Here is a 14,980-nt window from a genome sequence, read left to right on the forward strand (position 1 = left end):
TACTCGATGGCCACGGCTCACTCTCAGTGGCTAGGTGGCTGTGTTAATGTTGTGACCCATCCCGCCGATCGCATGCATGGGTGAAGGAGGACTCCAGCTCCATGCATTGGCAGGGGATGCCCAGCTTCCCCAGAACCATTTGATAAGAGTGCTGTTCTTCCCCTTATTGAATCGTCCTCACACTTTTATGGAAATTCACTCAACCATCCACCAAGGACCACAGAGGATGGAAGCTGATCCAGTCAGCATGCTGTTCAAGGCCAGCACCAGAGTGAGGCAGGCAGGCACCCAGCAGGGCAAGCCATCACTTCTGAGCACCTTGCAAACATCAATGCCCTATGGGTAAAGCCATTATTCCTTCCTGCAGCAGAAACAGGCACAGAGAGATGACATGATCGGGGTGAGGTCATCTGGCTGGTAAGAGAGAACTGGGGTCAAACCCCAGGGGGTTGGCTCCCAAACATGCAGAACATGGCTCCAGCCATTTCTCCAATTCATGGAGAAGAAAATGCTACTGTTTTTAGAGAGGGAACAGCAGCATCTATATGGCAGGACTGGGTGGGCATCAGGGTCCACCTGGTGGGACTGGGTGGATGTCAGCATTTCTGTGGCAGGACTGGGTAGGTGCCCAGCTCTGCTGTCCTGCTCAGCTGCCAGGTCCCAGGTCAGCAGAGGGCCTCACAATTCAGGCTCTGCAGCTGGGTGTGGTGGTGCACGCTTGTAATCCCAGAGGCTCAGTAGGCTGAGGCAGGAGGATCACAAGTTCAAAGCCAGTCGCAGCAAAGTAGCAATGTCCTGAGCAACTTAGCAAGATGCAGTCTCAAAATACAAAATAAAAAGGACTGGATGTGGCTTGTGGTGAAGCACCCTGGATTCAATCCCTGATACCAAAAAAATAAAAAGAAAGAAAGAGGAGGAGGAGGAAGATCTGGGGCTCAGTCTTGAACACAGCAGGTGTCTGGAGGCTTCTTCAACCCCACTTAGGTCTAGCCGCCTCTCCTGGAGGGGTTTGAACACAGGGAGCCACAGGCTTGGTTGGTGGCCTATGCACAGACTGTGCCCTCATTAACACTCTGGGGCTGTGGGCCCCTCGAATGCAGTCTTTCCTGAAGATGCTCTCACTCAGACAGGAAAAGTAACATGTGAGAGACCATATGCAGGACACTGTGGTCATCCATACTCAGGAAAGGGAGACACTCCAAACAGTAAAGGCTGATGCTGGCCAGCTGCCTCGTCGGAGCGCAGCACAGGTGACCTTCAATTCCGAAGGGGAGGTGGTGGGTGCCCAGCACCAGCGTCCACCTGACTACCATGGGATAACAGGTTTGTAATATAGGCCCAGAGGAAATCACACCCATCCCTACAGGGTCTGTTGCCCTGTAGAAAGTGCCAAGAAGAAATCGGCCAAAGGCCCTTTTCCACATGACACACCACTCGCGCCCTTGTACTGTGACAAATCACCACAACTAGTGGCTGACCACCAAGCTTACCAGCCCACACCTTTCAGGGTCAGGCCTCTGAATTGGGTCTCGACTCAAGTGGCCACCAGTTTCGTCCCTTCTGAAGGCTCCAGGGAAGAAGCCAGTTCCTTAGAGGCCATCTGTTTTCTGAGCTCATGGCCCCTCCTGCCAAGACATCACTCTGACCTCTGCTCCCCTGTACCCCCTCAGACTCTGAGCCTCCTCCTCCCTTACTAGGACCCTGTGGATACTCCAGGATATGCTCCCATCTGGGAAGTCCATCCTCAGCCACTCCCAGAGAGTCCCTTGGTACACAAGGTCACGTCCCAGGACTAGGGGGGACATCCCTGGGGGCCACTGTTCTGTCCTCCACTCTTCCAAGCAGCCTTCCTCTTCCAAGCAGCGCGCGGAGCCTGACTTGCAGAGGACCAAGAGCCGTGCTCCTCTTCACAGGCCTGGGAAAGACCATCCCCCTGGGCGAGGCCGAGCCTCCAGGCTTGGCCCCGCCTCCGAAGGCACTAGGTCGGGGGAGAGCCCGGTGGCTTTGTTCTCGCTGCTTGCATGACAATGGCAGCCACCCCTGTGATGAGCCCACACCACTGGAGCAAACAGTGTTTTCTTTTTATTCACCAGGAAGTGAAAGCTCAGGGGAGCAAATGGACACCCTGTTGCTGAAAGCTCAGTCCTTGTCCGGATGCCAAGCCAGTAAGGAGAATGCGGTTTTGAGAAAAAGGGAAAGGAGGTTTACACAGGGGGCTCCTGTCCCAGAGGCTGTGCTTCTGCCCGTCAGCAGGAACAGGGGGCTGTTAAAGAGGTGGCTCAAAGGCGACGCTCCAGGTGGTCTCTGTTGCAGCTGTAATTCACTTGTTAATTTGGGAGGTCTTCTGCTGCCATCCCCAGAGTCTGGATTACCCCATTCCTATGGTGGGTGTGTGCTCAAGGACAGATAGCTCTGCCTGCATGGGGGAGAAGTCATCCTGTTTCCCCTGAGATTATGGAGGGGAGAGGTTAGGGAGGAGCAAGGGGAGAGGAGGAGAAAGAATCAGGTCCATTTTAAAACTCAGTCGCAGTGGCAAGGGCTAATTCAGAGCATGAGTGGACCCTGCTACAACCCCAAGATCCTACATTTGGGGGCCCTCAGGCCTGCATAGTCCTTAGGCTTGGTCTGCTCTCCCCATCCCGGCTCACCTCGGTCCTGCAGTCCTGCGGGTGCCAGCCAGAGGCCACTGGGCCCTCAGATCTGGCAGATGTGGGCAGTGGGTGCAGCCCACTCCAACTTCTCCAGAATGCAGGAGCCCTTTGGGGCAGGAGCCATGCTCCCCTGACCTTGCTCAGTACACAATAGGTGTCCCAAAATGGCATGTTCCTCTGCCTTATTCACCTCTGTGAGCACAGCCCACCCGGAAGGTCTTCAGTGGTTCCCAAGCCTCCTTTACTCTGGAGAGGGAAGGCCAGCCTCTCAGACCCTTGGTGCTCCCCCTCCAGGCTGCTGTCAAATCAAGATTCCTTTGCCTTCCACCTGGAAGCTTCCAGGATTTGTGAGCCTATGTGCACTGGATGTGTCCTGGGCTTGGACAAGGAGCGATCCCTATGGCCCTTTGTCCATGCAGGGAGGGGAGGTGGTGGAGCCGGTCTGCTCCCTGCCCAGCACTGAGCAGGCATGGTGGCTGGTGGTCAGGTAACTGCTGTCTGCCCAGATGTGGGGCACAGCTTGGCTGAGATACTGAAGTGCAGTCCCAGTGGCTTTCAGATCAGGAGACCAGGAAGGCCACCTCTCCTGGGGCCCTGCTGCAGGACACAGGGGAGGCTTCTCAGGGTTCTGGACCTGTGGGCTGTGGGGCTCTTCCTGCTCAGGACAGGGAGTGGGCACTGGCAAACCCACCAGGTACCAGTGGATTCAGAGCAAGGACACTGCACCGCGGCTTGGGAGGTGCTGGTGTGAGCCCTGCTGGGGGAGAAAGGGGAGGTGGCACCCAGAGACCAGAGAGGGCTCCCAGAGCCACAGGGTGCACAAACCTTCCTAGGGTGGCTCTGACTCTGGGGCTATGGGTAGTGCTGTCCCCCCTGCTGGATGCTGTGTGTGAAGGGGGTTGGGTCCCCTTGCCTAGAAATGCAGTCACTTTTCATCACCCCCCCAGCCCCCCTCCCTCCTGCCCAGTGCTCACAGGCCCTGGTGTGGGGCAGGAGGTATTGAACCCCCATAGCCCCACTTCTCCAGGGCAGCCCCTCTCAGTCTCCAGAACGAACATTCCTTGTTGAACTGTGACGTGGCCCAGCTGTAATGTGCCAGGTACAGGGGAGGTAAGTGGGCTCTGCCAGCCAGAGCTAGGCAAGTTCACAGGAAGAAGGAGCCTCGGGTGCAGGTCCCTGTGAGTCAGTGACAGCAGGATATTACCCAGCACATGAGGCACCTCCACATTTGGCCTTGAGGAAGCTGGGGCTGCAGGACCCCGACCAAGCCCAGGTCCAGGGACAGGGTCCCCTCATAGACAGTCGCCCCACCCTCCCCAAACTAATAATACACACGAATCAGAAGGCAGGCTGCAGGCCCTGGCCATGCAAGGAGAGAAGAGCAGAGGCCTGCCCTGGCCTGTCCCCGCTGGCCTTGCCCGAGAGCAGCAGGGCTGCTGGGCGCCAACAGGGCCTATATTGAGAGGATGAGCGTGCTGGGGGGAATGGCAGGCATGTGCCCAGCTGTCCCTGCCCGCCCTGCCCTGGCTGCCCATAGAGAGGGCTCTGCCGCAGCCTCTTCCTGCCCAGGCTCCCAGTCAGCCAAGGGCTACAGAGAAACCCAGCCCTGTGCTCTCACCCAGCTAGGACCAGGTGGACACTGCCCTCAGGGAAGGACAGGGATGTTCACAGGGACCAACAGCATGAAGGGGAACCCATGGAGGTCATGGAGGACAGAAGAGTCAGAAGCCTGCTCAAGGAAGGGGCAGCCCCATCATCAGGCAACTGGCTGAGGGATCTAGAGGTGACCCCTGCCTCTGTCCCTCCATCCCAGGAAGGAGCCTCCCAGGACACCCTACTGGACAGCAGCAGGAGATGTCTGCTTGACAAGACACTTCCTGGTCCCCCCAGTCTCGATTTCCAGATCTAATAAATGGGCTCCCAGAGGGAAGTTCCCCCACCTGTCAGCCAGCAACCCTGGTGTAAGGAACTGTGTAGGTTCTGGGGCCACAGTACAAGAGAAGCGTGAGCCCTGCGCTCAGGGAGCTCTGCAGACCAACAAGGCCCAGGTGGGAGACCTGGGCCTGACAGGGTGTCCAGCAGCTCAGGGCCCAGCTGCCTTGCACCCTGGGCAGGTGCACCATCACCTTCTGCACAGGGGCCAGTCAGGAGCACACAGCTCTGTGCAGAAGTCCAGACGCCCAAGAGGGGTGGAGGGCTGGGAGCCTGGCCTTCTGCAACAGGCATGGAGGCACAGGCGCAGGCGCAAGGGCTGAGGCTCCTGCCAAGCCCCCAGAGGAGGGACAAAAGGAGGACAGCCTGAGCCTGTACCATGGCCCCTGGGCCATCCAGGTGGGGTTTGCAGGCTCCTTCTCCCCCAGCACGAGACCCCGGAGGAGGTGCCTCCAGGGCCTCCCTGGGCTCCAACATTTGTGTTTAAAGCTGTGTTTTCTTACCCCAGGAGGTGAGCAAAAAAATAATAGGACATTTGTCAGTGTCCCTCTGCTTCCTTCTAGGGTCAGGCAGAGCATGTGAAAGAGGTCAACTGGGCCAGGAGTCTCAGAATGGGAGCCTGTGCCTGCATGGGCCTGACACTGTTGGCCGGCCCTCAGGGTTCAGGGAGCTGTGCAGGGGTCCTGGGCTCTGCCACCCTGTGCAGGCAGGCTCAGGCCAGGCTCCAGCTCCTTGTTTTGAAGGCGGGGCTCTTCTGGAGGACAGACCAGACCCAACAGGCCTCTTCCCCATAAGGCACATGGGCCACGAAATGGCAGAGGGCCAGCGTCCAACCTGGGGACCCAGGCGCACACCTCAGCTCTGGCCTTCCGTCCCCCCAGGGTGTAGCAAGAAGGTGACTCCTGGGCCCCTCCCAGAAGGAGGGAGACCAGGATCCTTCATCATTCAACACCCACAGGAGGACTCAGCATGGCCTCAGGGCCCAGGACTCCACACAGCTGGTTTAGAGGCACCAAACACCCACTGAATTACAGAGCCCTGGGGAGGAAGAACCTGATATTTCCAGTCTCCCTTTCTGGAAGGGAGACTGGGCCCCAGTGGGGCTTGAGGTTTTGACCCCTTGGCCCTCTTCAATGACTTTGGAAAGGCTTCTGTACCCATCTCAGGCCATAAAAGGGCAGCACCTCACTCCCCAGGAGCCAGGGGCAAGCGCTGTCCCTGGTTCCCTCTCATCACAAACAACAAGACCAGAGCCCCTGATCTGTTGCTGTGATCCCCCAGCCAGCAAAGCTGGCACAGCACCCTCTTTACAGATGAGGAGACTGAGGCTCAGATACACAGACAGATGGCGTGAGGGAGTGCCACCTACCATCGTCCAGCTGCGTGTGTGCTAGCCCGTGTTCCCCTGGACTCCCTTCCTGCCACCATCTGCTCAGGAGCCTGCTACTGGGCGGGGCAGCTGTGAGGCCACCCCCAGGTGCCTGAGCACAGCTCCCCAGCCCTCCTGCAGCTGCCCGTGCACCAGGCCAGTGGGTCCTAGTGGATTCTCTGCTCCCTTCCCAGCTGACCGGCTGGAAGGCTGGCAACTCCCCAGCCCTGAAAGGCTGCAGCCTAAAGTGTCTGGCTATTAAAAAGGCAGAAGAGCCCCTGAGAAGAGAGGGATGGCTTTACCATTCCTATTTAGACATCCGAATCACTCCCTCGTCCTCACCCTCTGCCACCAGATTCCCCTCCACCCGCGGGAAGGCTCATTTCACCACTCAGACAGGAGCAGGCGCTGATGTAAAAATAGAGGCTGGCGGAGGGAGCTGGCACTGTGACTCACGGGTGGCAGGCTCCGGGACAGCTGTGCCTCCCCTCCCCCCTCCTCTTCCACCTCCCATTCCCCGGGCCCCTCCTCCCCTCCACCCTCCTCCCCTCACTTTCCTCTCCCTTTCCCATCCGGCTCCTCTCTTTTCTGTGTCCCTCCCTCTCCCCTTCCTCTTCCCTTTCTGCCCCTTCTCTCCTCCCTCTCCCACCCCTCTTTTCTATCCCTCCCTCTTCTCTCCCGGCTCTTCTCTTCTCTGCCCCTTCCCTCTCCCCACTTTGCTCTAACCCTCCCCTCCCCTCCCCTTCCCCTCCCTCTCTCCCTCTCCCTCTCTCACTCTCCCTCTTCCCTTCTCTGCCCCTCTCCCTCCGTTTTCCCACGCAAAGCAGGGACTCCAGGGCAGACAGGTGAAGCCTGCTGCCCAAGCAGGTCTCTTTCTTTTTTCTTTTTAAATATTTTTAGTTGTAGTGGACACAGTACCTTTATTTATTTATTTATTTTTATGTGGTGCTGAGGATCAAACCCAAACCCATGGCCTCACACAGGCAAGAGCTCTACCACTGAGCCACAACCTCAGCCCCCCAAGCAGGTTTCTTCAGACATTTACTAGTTAACATTTCCCCCAAATTATGCATGATGAGGAAGGAGACCAAAATAGCACAGGCTTTCATCCTCCTGTGGTCTTTTAGGGTTTTCTATAGAGAATATTCTGGCTCTAAGGACACTCCTGCCAGCCCCAGGGCACCAGTGGACTTAGAGGAAGTGAAAGGGCTGAGACCTAGGCTGCCCATTCCCCACATTCCTCCAGGGCCCCCAGTCTCCCTGGCCAGGACCCAATGACTGAAATAGAGGCCCCAGAGTTTCATGCACCAGCCAGCGCTCACCCATTCCCAGGTCAACAGCTCTCCATTGCTCTTCCCATAAAGGAGTATGCACTCAGCAAGGGGGGCTGCAAGCTGCCCCTATCCTGGGCACCATCCCACACCCCAGCCACAACCTCCCTCCAAGGCTTGGAGGGCCCACCTGAGCCTGCAGGAGGTACCTGTGCTCCACCTGCCACCCGACTGGCACTCCTGAGGGGGCTCAGTGGGACTCTCCTTTGCATCAGAGGTCCAGTTTGCAGAGAGGATGATTTGAGTTGCTGTTTGATAAGTGTCTGTCTCCCAGATGGGATGGTAGCTCCCCATTCTTCTGGCTAATCTTTGTACCTCCTAGGTGACTGTTCCTTAAATAAATGCATGAATATCTGAGGCCTGGAGGGTGTCAATAAGCAGGTCAATAATGGGGTGACACAGTTCTAGATCTGGCTGGAAATGAGCTGAATTCTGGATGTCTTGATGCCCCACCTCAGGCTGGTGAGAACCCCTGCCTGAGCACTCAGAGAACCAGAAAGCTGGGTGCAGGACACAGATACTCCCTGGCTGAGAAAAAAATCCACCATTCCTTGGAAACAGGACCCCCCACCCCCATTCAGGACTGGGACTGGTGCAGCCAGCAGCCCATCCCAGCAAGCTGGTACAAGGGCCTCCCTCCTCAGCCCATGTGAGCAAGAACTTGGAGGTGCTGCGGGGCCCCAGCTCTTTCCTGGCCTACACAGACAGGTGCAGTCAGGGAAGAAACACAATCTCCCCCACCCACTGGGAAGGCAGATCTGGTAGGCTGTACCTGGCACCCCTGGAGTCTCAGCACAAGTGTCCTAGGCCTCACTGGGCCTGGTGTCCTGCTTTCCACCTGGCTGCCTGCATGGAGCACTAGAGGTTGAAATAGGGGTAACTCAGAGGCAGAGGTGACATGCCCCAGCCACCTTTAAGGCATCACTGGAGAAGTTCAGGTACAGCCACCCTATGCTATGGAGTGATAGTGTGCCTCACACCACAGTCCAGAGACAGCAGTGTGTGTTCAGGGAGGAGTGCTAGACACGCGGCCCTGGAAGAGGCAGCTGTAACTTGAAGCACTTCAGAGCTTCACAAGGAAGACCTCAAGTTCCCCTCTCCCACAGAGAGCAGTCTCCTGTAGAGCAGTCTCCTGGCCCTCTCCTGTCATGAACTCTGCCCTCCAGACATGGAACTCAGCCTCCTAGGCAGCTTGGACTGGAGGCCTGAACTCAGCCTCTGATCTGGGTTCTCAGTGCACTATTGTCAGTCAAGTGTGCAGGGCTCTGTGGAGCCCAGGGAAAAAATGAGAGCCACAGGTGCCACCTTGCACCCTGCCCAGTTCAAGCCCCTGCCACAGGTGACCAGCAGGTGTGATGAATCTGCCCACATTCCAAACACCTTCCACTAGAAATGGAATTTAGGGCTGCCGGGCTAACCTAACCTTTTCTCTTCTGTTTATTAATTTTTGTTTTCCACTTTAATGCTTTTAATATTAATGGCACGTGTTTGTTGGAAATGAAGTTAAAGAGACACAGAAATATAAAAATGGCATAGTAATCACCTGTCACCCCCACAGCGACTGATTACTTTGGCCTATTTCCTTTGTCTCTTTTTGCCCTTCATTCCTGTTTTCCACAGTTTAGTGGATCCCTGTGGGCCCTCAGCATGTTACCCTCAGGCTCCAGGCCCTTGGACATCCAGCTGGTGTCCTGGACACTTGTCAAACTCAGTGCATGTTTGGGCCCAGATGGTTTGTGTCAGATGTGCCAATGTGTACTTCATACTATCAATGAAAGCTGGGTTCCTCTGAAACTCTAGAATTTAGCCCATCTTAAACCTTTATCCAAACTGGGTAGGGAAAAAATATGTTTTTTAGTAAACATGCTGTCATGCACGTGTTTTATTAAAATCTTTTTTTTTTTTTGGTGGTTACCAACTGAGCTATTCTCCTGCCCTTGTTTTACTAACATCTTAAACTTTACCAAGTGTCTGCTTCTCCTGATATCTGGATTTGGCAGCATCAGTCTTGGAGGCCTCCAAGATTTCTGATACCAGGCAGCAGGCCTGAAAGGACAGGTTACTGTTCAGTACGAAGTACCACTACCACCTTGCTCTGTCACAATTGCACCTACAGACCTATTTCCTTATGGGTTTATTACCTTCATTGTGTCAGAATCTGTTAAATGTAGGGACCACAGCTCTTGGGATTATTGACTAGTTACTTAAAAAAAATAGGTATTGCATTCTCCTATAGAAATTAAAACCTTTGTTGTGCCTTTAAAGCATGGGTAAGGGGTCCTCCTCCCCTTACCTACATCCCTTCTCCAGATGGGGCTCAGCCCAAGCCTCAGCCCCAGGCTTCCCCACCCTCCTCCCACCTCGGGGGTGGGGGGTGCTCCTCTTGGGTGCAAAGCAAAGTAATTCCCAGTTTGGAAGAGATGGTGACTGTCTTAAAACTGGCTCATTAGGCTGACTTTGAACTTCTGATCCTCCTGACTCAGCCTCCTGAGACCCTGTCTCCGAATTTAAAGACAAATTAAAAAAAAAAAAAAAAAAGACTGGGGATATGGGTCAGTGATTGAGCGCCCCTGAGTTCAATCCCCGGTGCCAGGTGTGTGTGTGGGTGCTCACTAGACGCAGAGCACAGTTCCTTCAATTAGACCTGCAGATTCAACGGGGAGCCCCGTGAGAACAGTGGAGATGCGCTCTGGGGACACGGCCCTAGGCAGCACCATGGCCAGCGCCCGCCGCCTGTCCCGGCTCTGAGAGGAGGGAGGGAGGCAGCTCGCCACCCCTGAGGGCATGAGGCCACCGGCGCAGTGCCGGAAGGGGCGGGAGATGATTTTGTCTCCTCTGCAGCCCACCCTGGTAGACAGACGACAGACACGTTGTGCAGCAAAACAGGTTTTAATGCTTCGAGCTCCCATTTCCTTCCACAGGGCTTTGTTTTAAATATAACAAAATGAGGTAAATCACGTTGGGTATGTACACGTTATGGACAGGCGCCGGGCTGCGGCGGCGGCGAGGGAGCTGTCTCAGGGGTCGCCGCCGCGGGCGGCCGAGGCCAGCCCCGCAACGCGAGCGCGTCCATCGTCCTGAGGAGAGTGCGTGCACGGGCGCGGGCGCTTAGAAGCATTTGCGGTGCACGATGGAGGGGCCCGCCTCGTCGTACTCCTGCTTGGTGATCCACATCTGCTGGAAGGTGGACAGCGAGGCCAGGATGGAGCCGCCGATCCATACCGAGTACTTGCGCTCGGGAGGTGCGATGATCTGCAAGAGAGCGAGTCAGGAAGGCCGCCCGCCCGCCCGCGCACCCACCCACCAACCCGGCCGGCCGCGGCCCACCTTGATCTTCATGGTGCTGGGCGCCAGGGCCGTGATCTCCTTCTGCATGCGGTCAGCGATCCCGGGGTACATGGTGGTGCCCCCCGACATGACGTTGTTGGCGTACAGGTCCTTCCTGATGTCGATGTCGCACTTCATGATGCTGTTGTAGGTGGTCTCATGGANGGGGACGCGGGGCTGGGCGCCCGCAGGGACTCACCCGTGGTCCGGCCGGAGGCATAGAGAGACAGCACCGCCTGGATGGCCACGTACATGGCGGGCACGTTGAAGGTCTCAAACATGATCTGGGTCATCTTCTCGCGGTTGGCCTTGGGGTTCAGGGGGGCCTCCGTGAGCAGCGTGGGATGCTCCTCGGGGGCCACGCGCAGCTCGTTGTAGAAGGTGTGGTGCCAGATCTTCTCCATGTCGTCCCAGTTGGTGATGATCCCGTGCTCGATAGGGTACTTCAGAGTCAGGATACCTCTCTTGCTCTGGGCCTCGTCGCCCACGTAGGAGTCCTTCTGACCCATGCCCACCATGACGCCCTGACAGAGGAAGAGACACCATGCACCGGTTACCGCGGCTGGCATCCGTAGGACCCATAGCACTTGGACCATCCCAGCTCCCTCCGGAAGAGAAGCCTGACCTGGTGGCGGGGACGGCCCACAATGGATGGGAACACAGCCCTGGGGGCATCATCACCGGCGAAGCCAGCTTTCACCAGGCCAGAGCCATTGTCACACACGAGGGCGGTGGTCTCATCTTCGTCGCACATGGTGTCTGGTTTCTGCAAGGTGGTGACCAACAGCAGTCACTGAGAAGCCTCTGGGGAGAAAAGGCCCCCATGCCCCAGGACCTTCCACTCCAAGGACCCAGGGACACCCCAGTGCTGAGCCTCAGTGTAGCCAGGGGAGCCTGGGGCACAATGGCAGGGGCTCAGGAATGCTGTCCCAGAGGAAGGGCACACTGAAAAGTTCTCCAAGGTGGGTCCAGAGGACACTGCCCGCCAGGCCACACTGCACTCCACCTGCTCCAGGAGCTGGGCTCTAGCTCAGAGGGATTAAAGCTGAACTGTCTGCTCCTGGCCAGCTAGAGGTGTAAGGATTGGCCCACAGACCAGCTTTGGTGCCCCATCTAGGGAGAGGTGGTCTGTTCTGGACACCCTGAACATTTCTGACCCAGGAGGGACACTTGCATTTGTCTGCCATCCTGAGAAAAGTGGTTCTTGCTGCCACTGGTGCTAGGGTAGGGGAGCTGTCTTCAGAAAATAAAGCAGTGGTATGAATCTCCTTAAGCACATCCTAAAATTGATCTCCTCAGGCATGTCCTGAACACTAGGGAGAGCAGTCCGACTGGAGAAGTTTCCAGCTGATTGTCTTCTCCTTAAAGCCCTTGAAATGTGGAGTGCCATGGCACATGCCTTTAATCTCAACTCCCCTGGAGGCTGAGGCAGGATGGCGAGTTTGGGGCCAACTTGGGCAACATAGTAAAGCCCCATCTCAAAACATAGAGCACCTGGGACTTGAAAGAGGCACAGGGTGGGGCAGGCCTGGGGCTGGACAGCTGGCTCTGCCCTTGTCCTTGGAGTTCCCCTTAAGTTCCCACCTTGTCCTGTTCCCCTTTCCCACTCTACCCTACCTGGGCGGGTGTCTACACCTGCTGTTCTTCGGCTGGGGCCCTGGTCGCTCCAGGAGGGAAGCAGGCTTCACTGGGAGCTGTCCGCTGCAGTGACCGCTTGTCCCCTTGCTCAGGTTTTATATAGCCCGTGGGTGCTCCCTCCACGCCGCCCCGCAGGAATGTTGCTGCCCTTCTCAAGCCATATTTGGGTGTTGGACACTAGAGTCCCTTCCTTCAGCTGGTTCTCCACATGGGCCACGCCCGGGTCCCCTGCACTGACCAAAGAAGGAGCAGGCTGGCCCTGGCCCAGGTAACCAGGACCAGGCCGTATATGGAGTGTCTCCCCAGCGGGCTGCCCCTCCCGACCCGCCCAGTTGCCTGCCAGAGTTGGGTGGGGCAAGGGCCCCTGCGCACCCACTGGGCTGGTTAGTGCCCCTGCTCTGGAGCTGCACCTGTTTCAAGGCCTCCCTGCAGTCTACCTCACACCCACTGGGCACTCCAAAGGTGCTGACAGCTGACCTCCTGCTCCCCTCCCCTCCCAGCTCTCTTCCAGGCCCCATTGCTGCTGCAGGCAGCTTCCTGAGGAGCTGGCAGCCAGGTGGGCTCAGAGGGGAGCCCTCCAGGCAGGAAAGGAAGGGAACCCTCCAGGCAGGGAAGGAAGGAGCCCTGCGGGATAACCCCCTCCCTCCCTAATCCAGAGGCCTGACCCCGACAGCCCCTCCCCACCCTGGAGGCCACTGAGGGGAGGGCGTGCAGCTGTTGCCGGCAATTGGCGTGCAGGGCGGAGCAGTGGGAGGAGGCGGGGCTTGGCAACAGGCCTTGAGGGAGCCAATGGAGTGTCACAGCCTCCAGGAACTCCTGAGGGGTGAAGGGTGGCGTGTGAGCCCCCTCCTCCAGGACCCCCAACCCTGCATGGCTGGGCTGAGCTGGCATCCTCCTCCCACCTCCTCAGTGGCCGCTGAATGTGTCCCTCTCCTGGGGTTGAAAGAAGGTTCCTAACCTACAACTAGCTAGGCCTGGAGATGGAGGAACGGTCTGTGTGTGGGGCGTGTTCTCACTGAGAGGACCCATGCTGGGTTCCGCATGGCAGCGGCCCTCTCCCGCAAGGGCTGAACAAACCCTTTATATTTAGAGGATGATGTCCACTGGCCAGGCTGCTCCCAGTCCACCTTGGAGTCACCACCTGCCAGAGCTGTGCTGGGGCTATTTATACCACTGATATATGGGGATCTGCCTTTGCGTTTCTAGGACTTGGATCTGCTGTGACAAGGTGGAGCGGGGTCAGCAGAGGTCATCAGTGGGAGCTTGGCTTCATTTGGTGGGGTACAAGGACAGCCCAAAAGGAAGTGTTCTGTGAAGAGCTCAGTGATGGGTGCAAGCCAGAAGGGAGGCCCTGGCTTCTTTGCAATTCAGTTCAGGCTTGGTGTGGAAGGAACAGCCAGGGTAGGAGAGTGCCCTGGTGGGAGTAGCAGCCTTCCTCGGGTTGGCACGGCCATCCAGCAGTGGAAAGGGGCCGCCGAAAGCTTTTCCAATTACTCTGGAGAATGGGTGACCACATTTCACTTTTAATGCTAAATCGGCCTGCAAGAGTGGGTGGTGGCCAGAGTGCACTGTATGTACCTCTTAAAAGTAAGTGCTGTTTGGGCCCTCGCCAGGTAGACCTGCCTCTCCTAGGGCAAGGAATCTGAAGGGGGAGTCCCTGAAAGGCAGACACTGACAGCCGTGAAGAGAGGCCCACCTGGCACTTCATCCATGTGACTGCTGGCTTGACAGGCCCCTGACAGTCACCCAGGGCCCCAGACCACTCTGGCCTCTCAGTGGCCAACAGACCAGAGACTGGTGGAGGAGCACTCAGGTTCAGCCACACAGCGCAGCTCCCCTCTGCTGAGCAAGTCACTCCCGCACAGACCCCAGCTCAGGGAGAACCCAGGCCTTGCGTGTGAGGGAAGGGCTCCAACACTGACCTATACTCTTGGTACTTTGAACACTTATATTTTGACAGGGGCTCACCAAGTTGCCCTAGTGGGGCTCTGGATCTTCTCCAAGGAAGAGGCAAAAGCTTCTTGAAATGCAAAGCAAGGACTTCAGGATCAGTTGTCCCCTAGAGAAGACACTTTCTCTCACAGGCTACCCATCCACAAGTGCAGGGGATGGAGGCTCCAGCAGAGAAGGCCTGGTCCTTCTGGCCTCTTCTTCCCCTAGGATGGCTACCTCCAGACTGAAGATTCAAATGCAGTGGGGCCCTCTGAGCCCCTTCCCCACACCCAATGCACTCTGGGGTCAAGCAGATCCTGATCTGCCTCCCCTGACTGCTAAGTGACCTTGGGTAAGTCATTTCTGTAAGGTTCCAGCATCCGCAGCTGGATCAAAGTGTTCCATGGGACTGAGCCAAGTTGCACTAATGAGTGCCTGGGCCCTGGGTGTCCTTCCTCCAGTGACTGGGAGGGCCTGCGGGGGCGGGGGGGGGAGGGGGAAGGGGCTGGAGAGGTCAGGGACAGTGGTGGAAGGGCCAGTGCAACATTCACTGTATTTGGAGCTTGCGCAGATAATTCTAACATTATTAAAAGTGACAAAACCCAAAACCAATAAACGTCCCATGTTTCAACTTTGGGAGTGCAAACTATGGCACACGCCTATAATCCCAGTGGCTCAGAAGGCTGAGGCAGGAGGATCACAAGTTCAAAGCCAGTCTCAGCAATGGCGAGGTGCTAAGCAACTCAGTGAGACCCTGTCTCTATTAAATAAATAAAATGCAAAAATAAGGCTGGGGATGT

The 14,980-nt window shown here is 56.9% G+C and overlaps 1 protein-coding gene across 1 annotated transcript; it reads right to left on the reverse strand.

Annotated features, from left to right (window-relative positions):
- Positions 1-10,156: 10,156 nt before the first annotated feature.
- Positions 10,157-12,385, reverse strand: Acta1 (actin alpha 1, skeletal muscle). Its single transcript, XM_015504307.2, is given in 5 exon segments — positions 10,157-10,535; positions 10,611-10,798; positions 10,801-11,134; positions 11,236-11,376; positions 12,228-12,385. Coding segments are annotated over 4 exon segments (795 nt in total). The 5' UTR covers positions 11,365-11,376; positions 12,228-12,385; the 3' UTR covers positions 10,157-10,391.
- Between the last annotated feature and the right edge of the window lie 2,595 nt (positions 12,386-14,980).

This window comes from Marmota marmota, unplaced genomic scaffold, assembly GCF_001458135.2.
Source record: "Marmota marmota marmota unplaced genomic scaffold, marMar, whole genome shotgun sequence".
Taxonomy (NCBI): domain Eukaryota; kingdom Metazoa; phylum Chordata; class Mammalia; order Rodentia; family Sciuridae; genus Marmota; species Marmota marmota.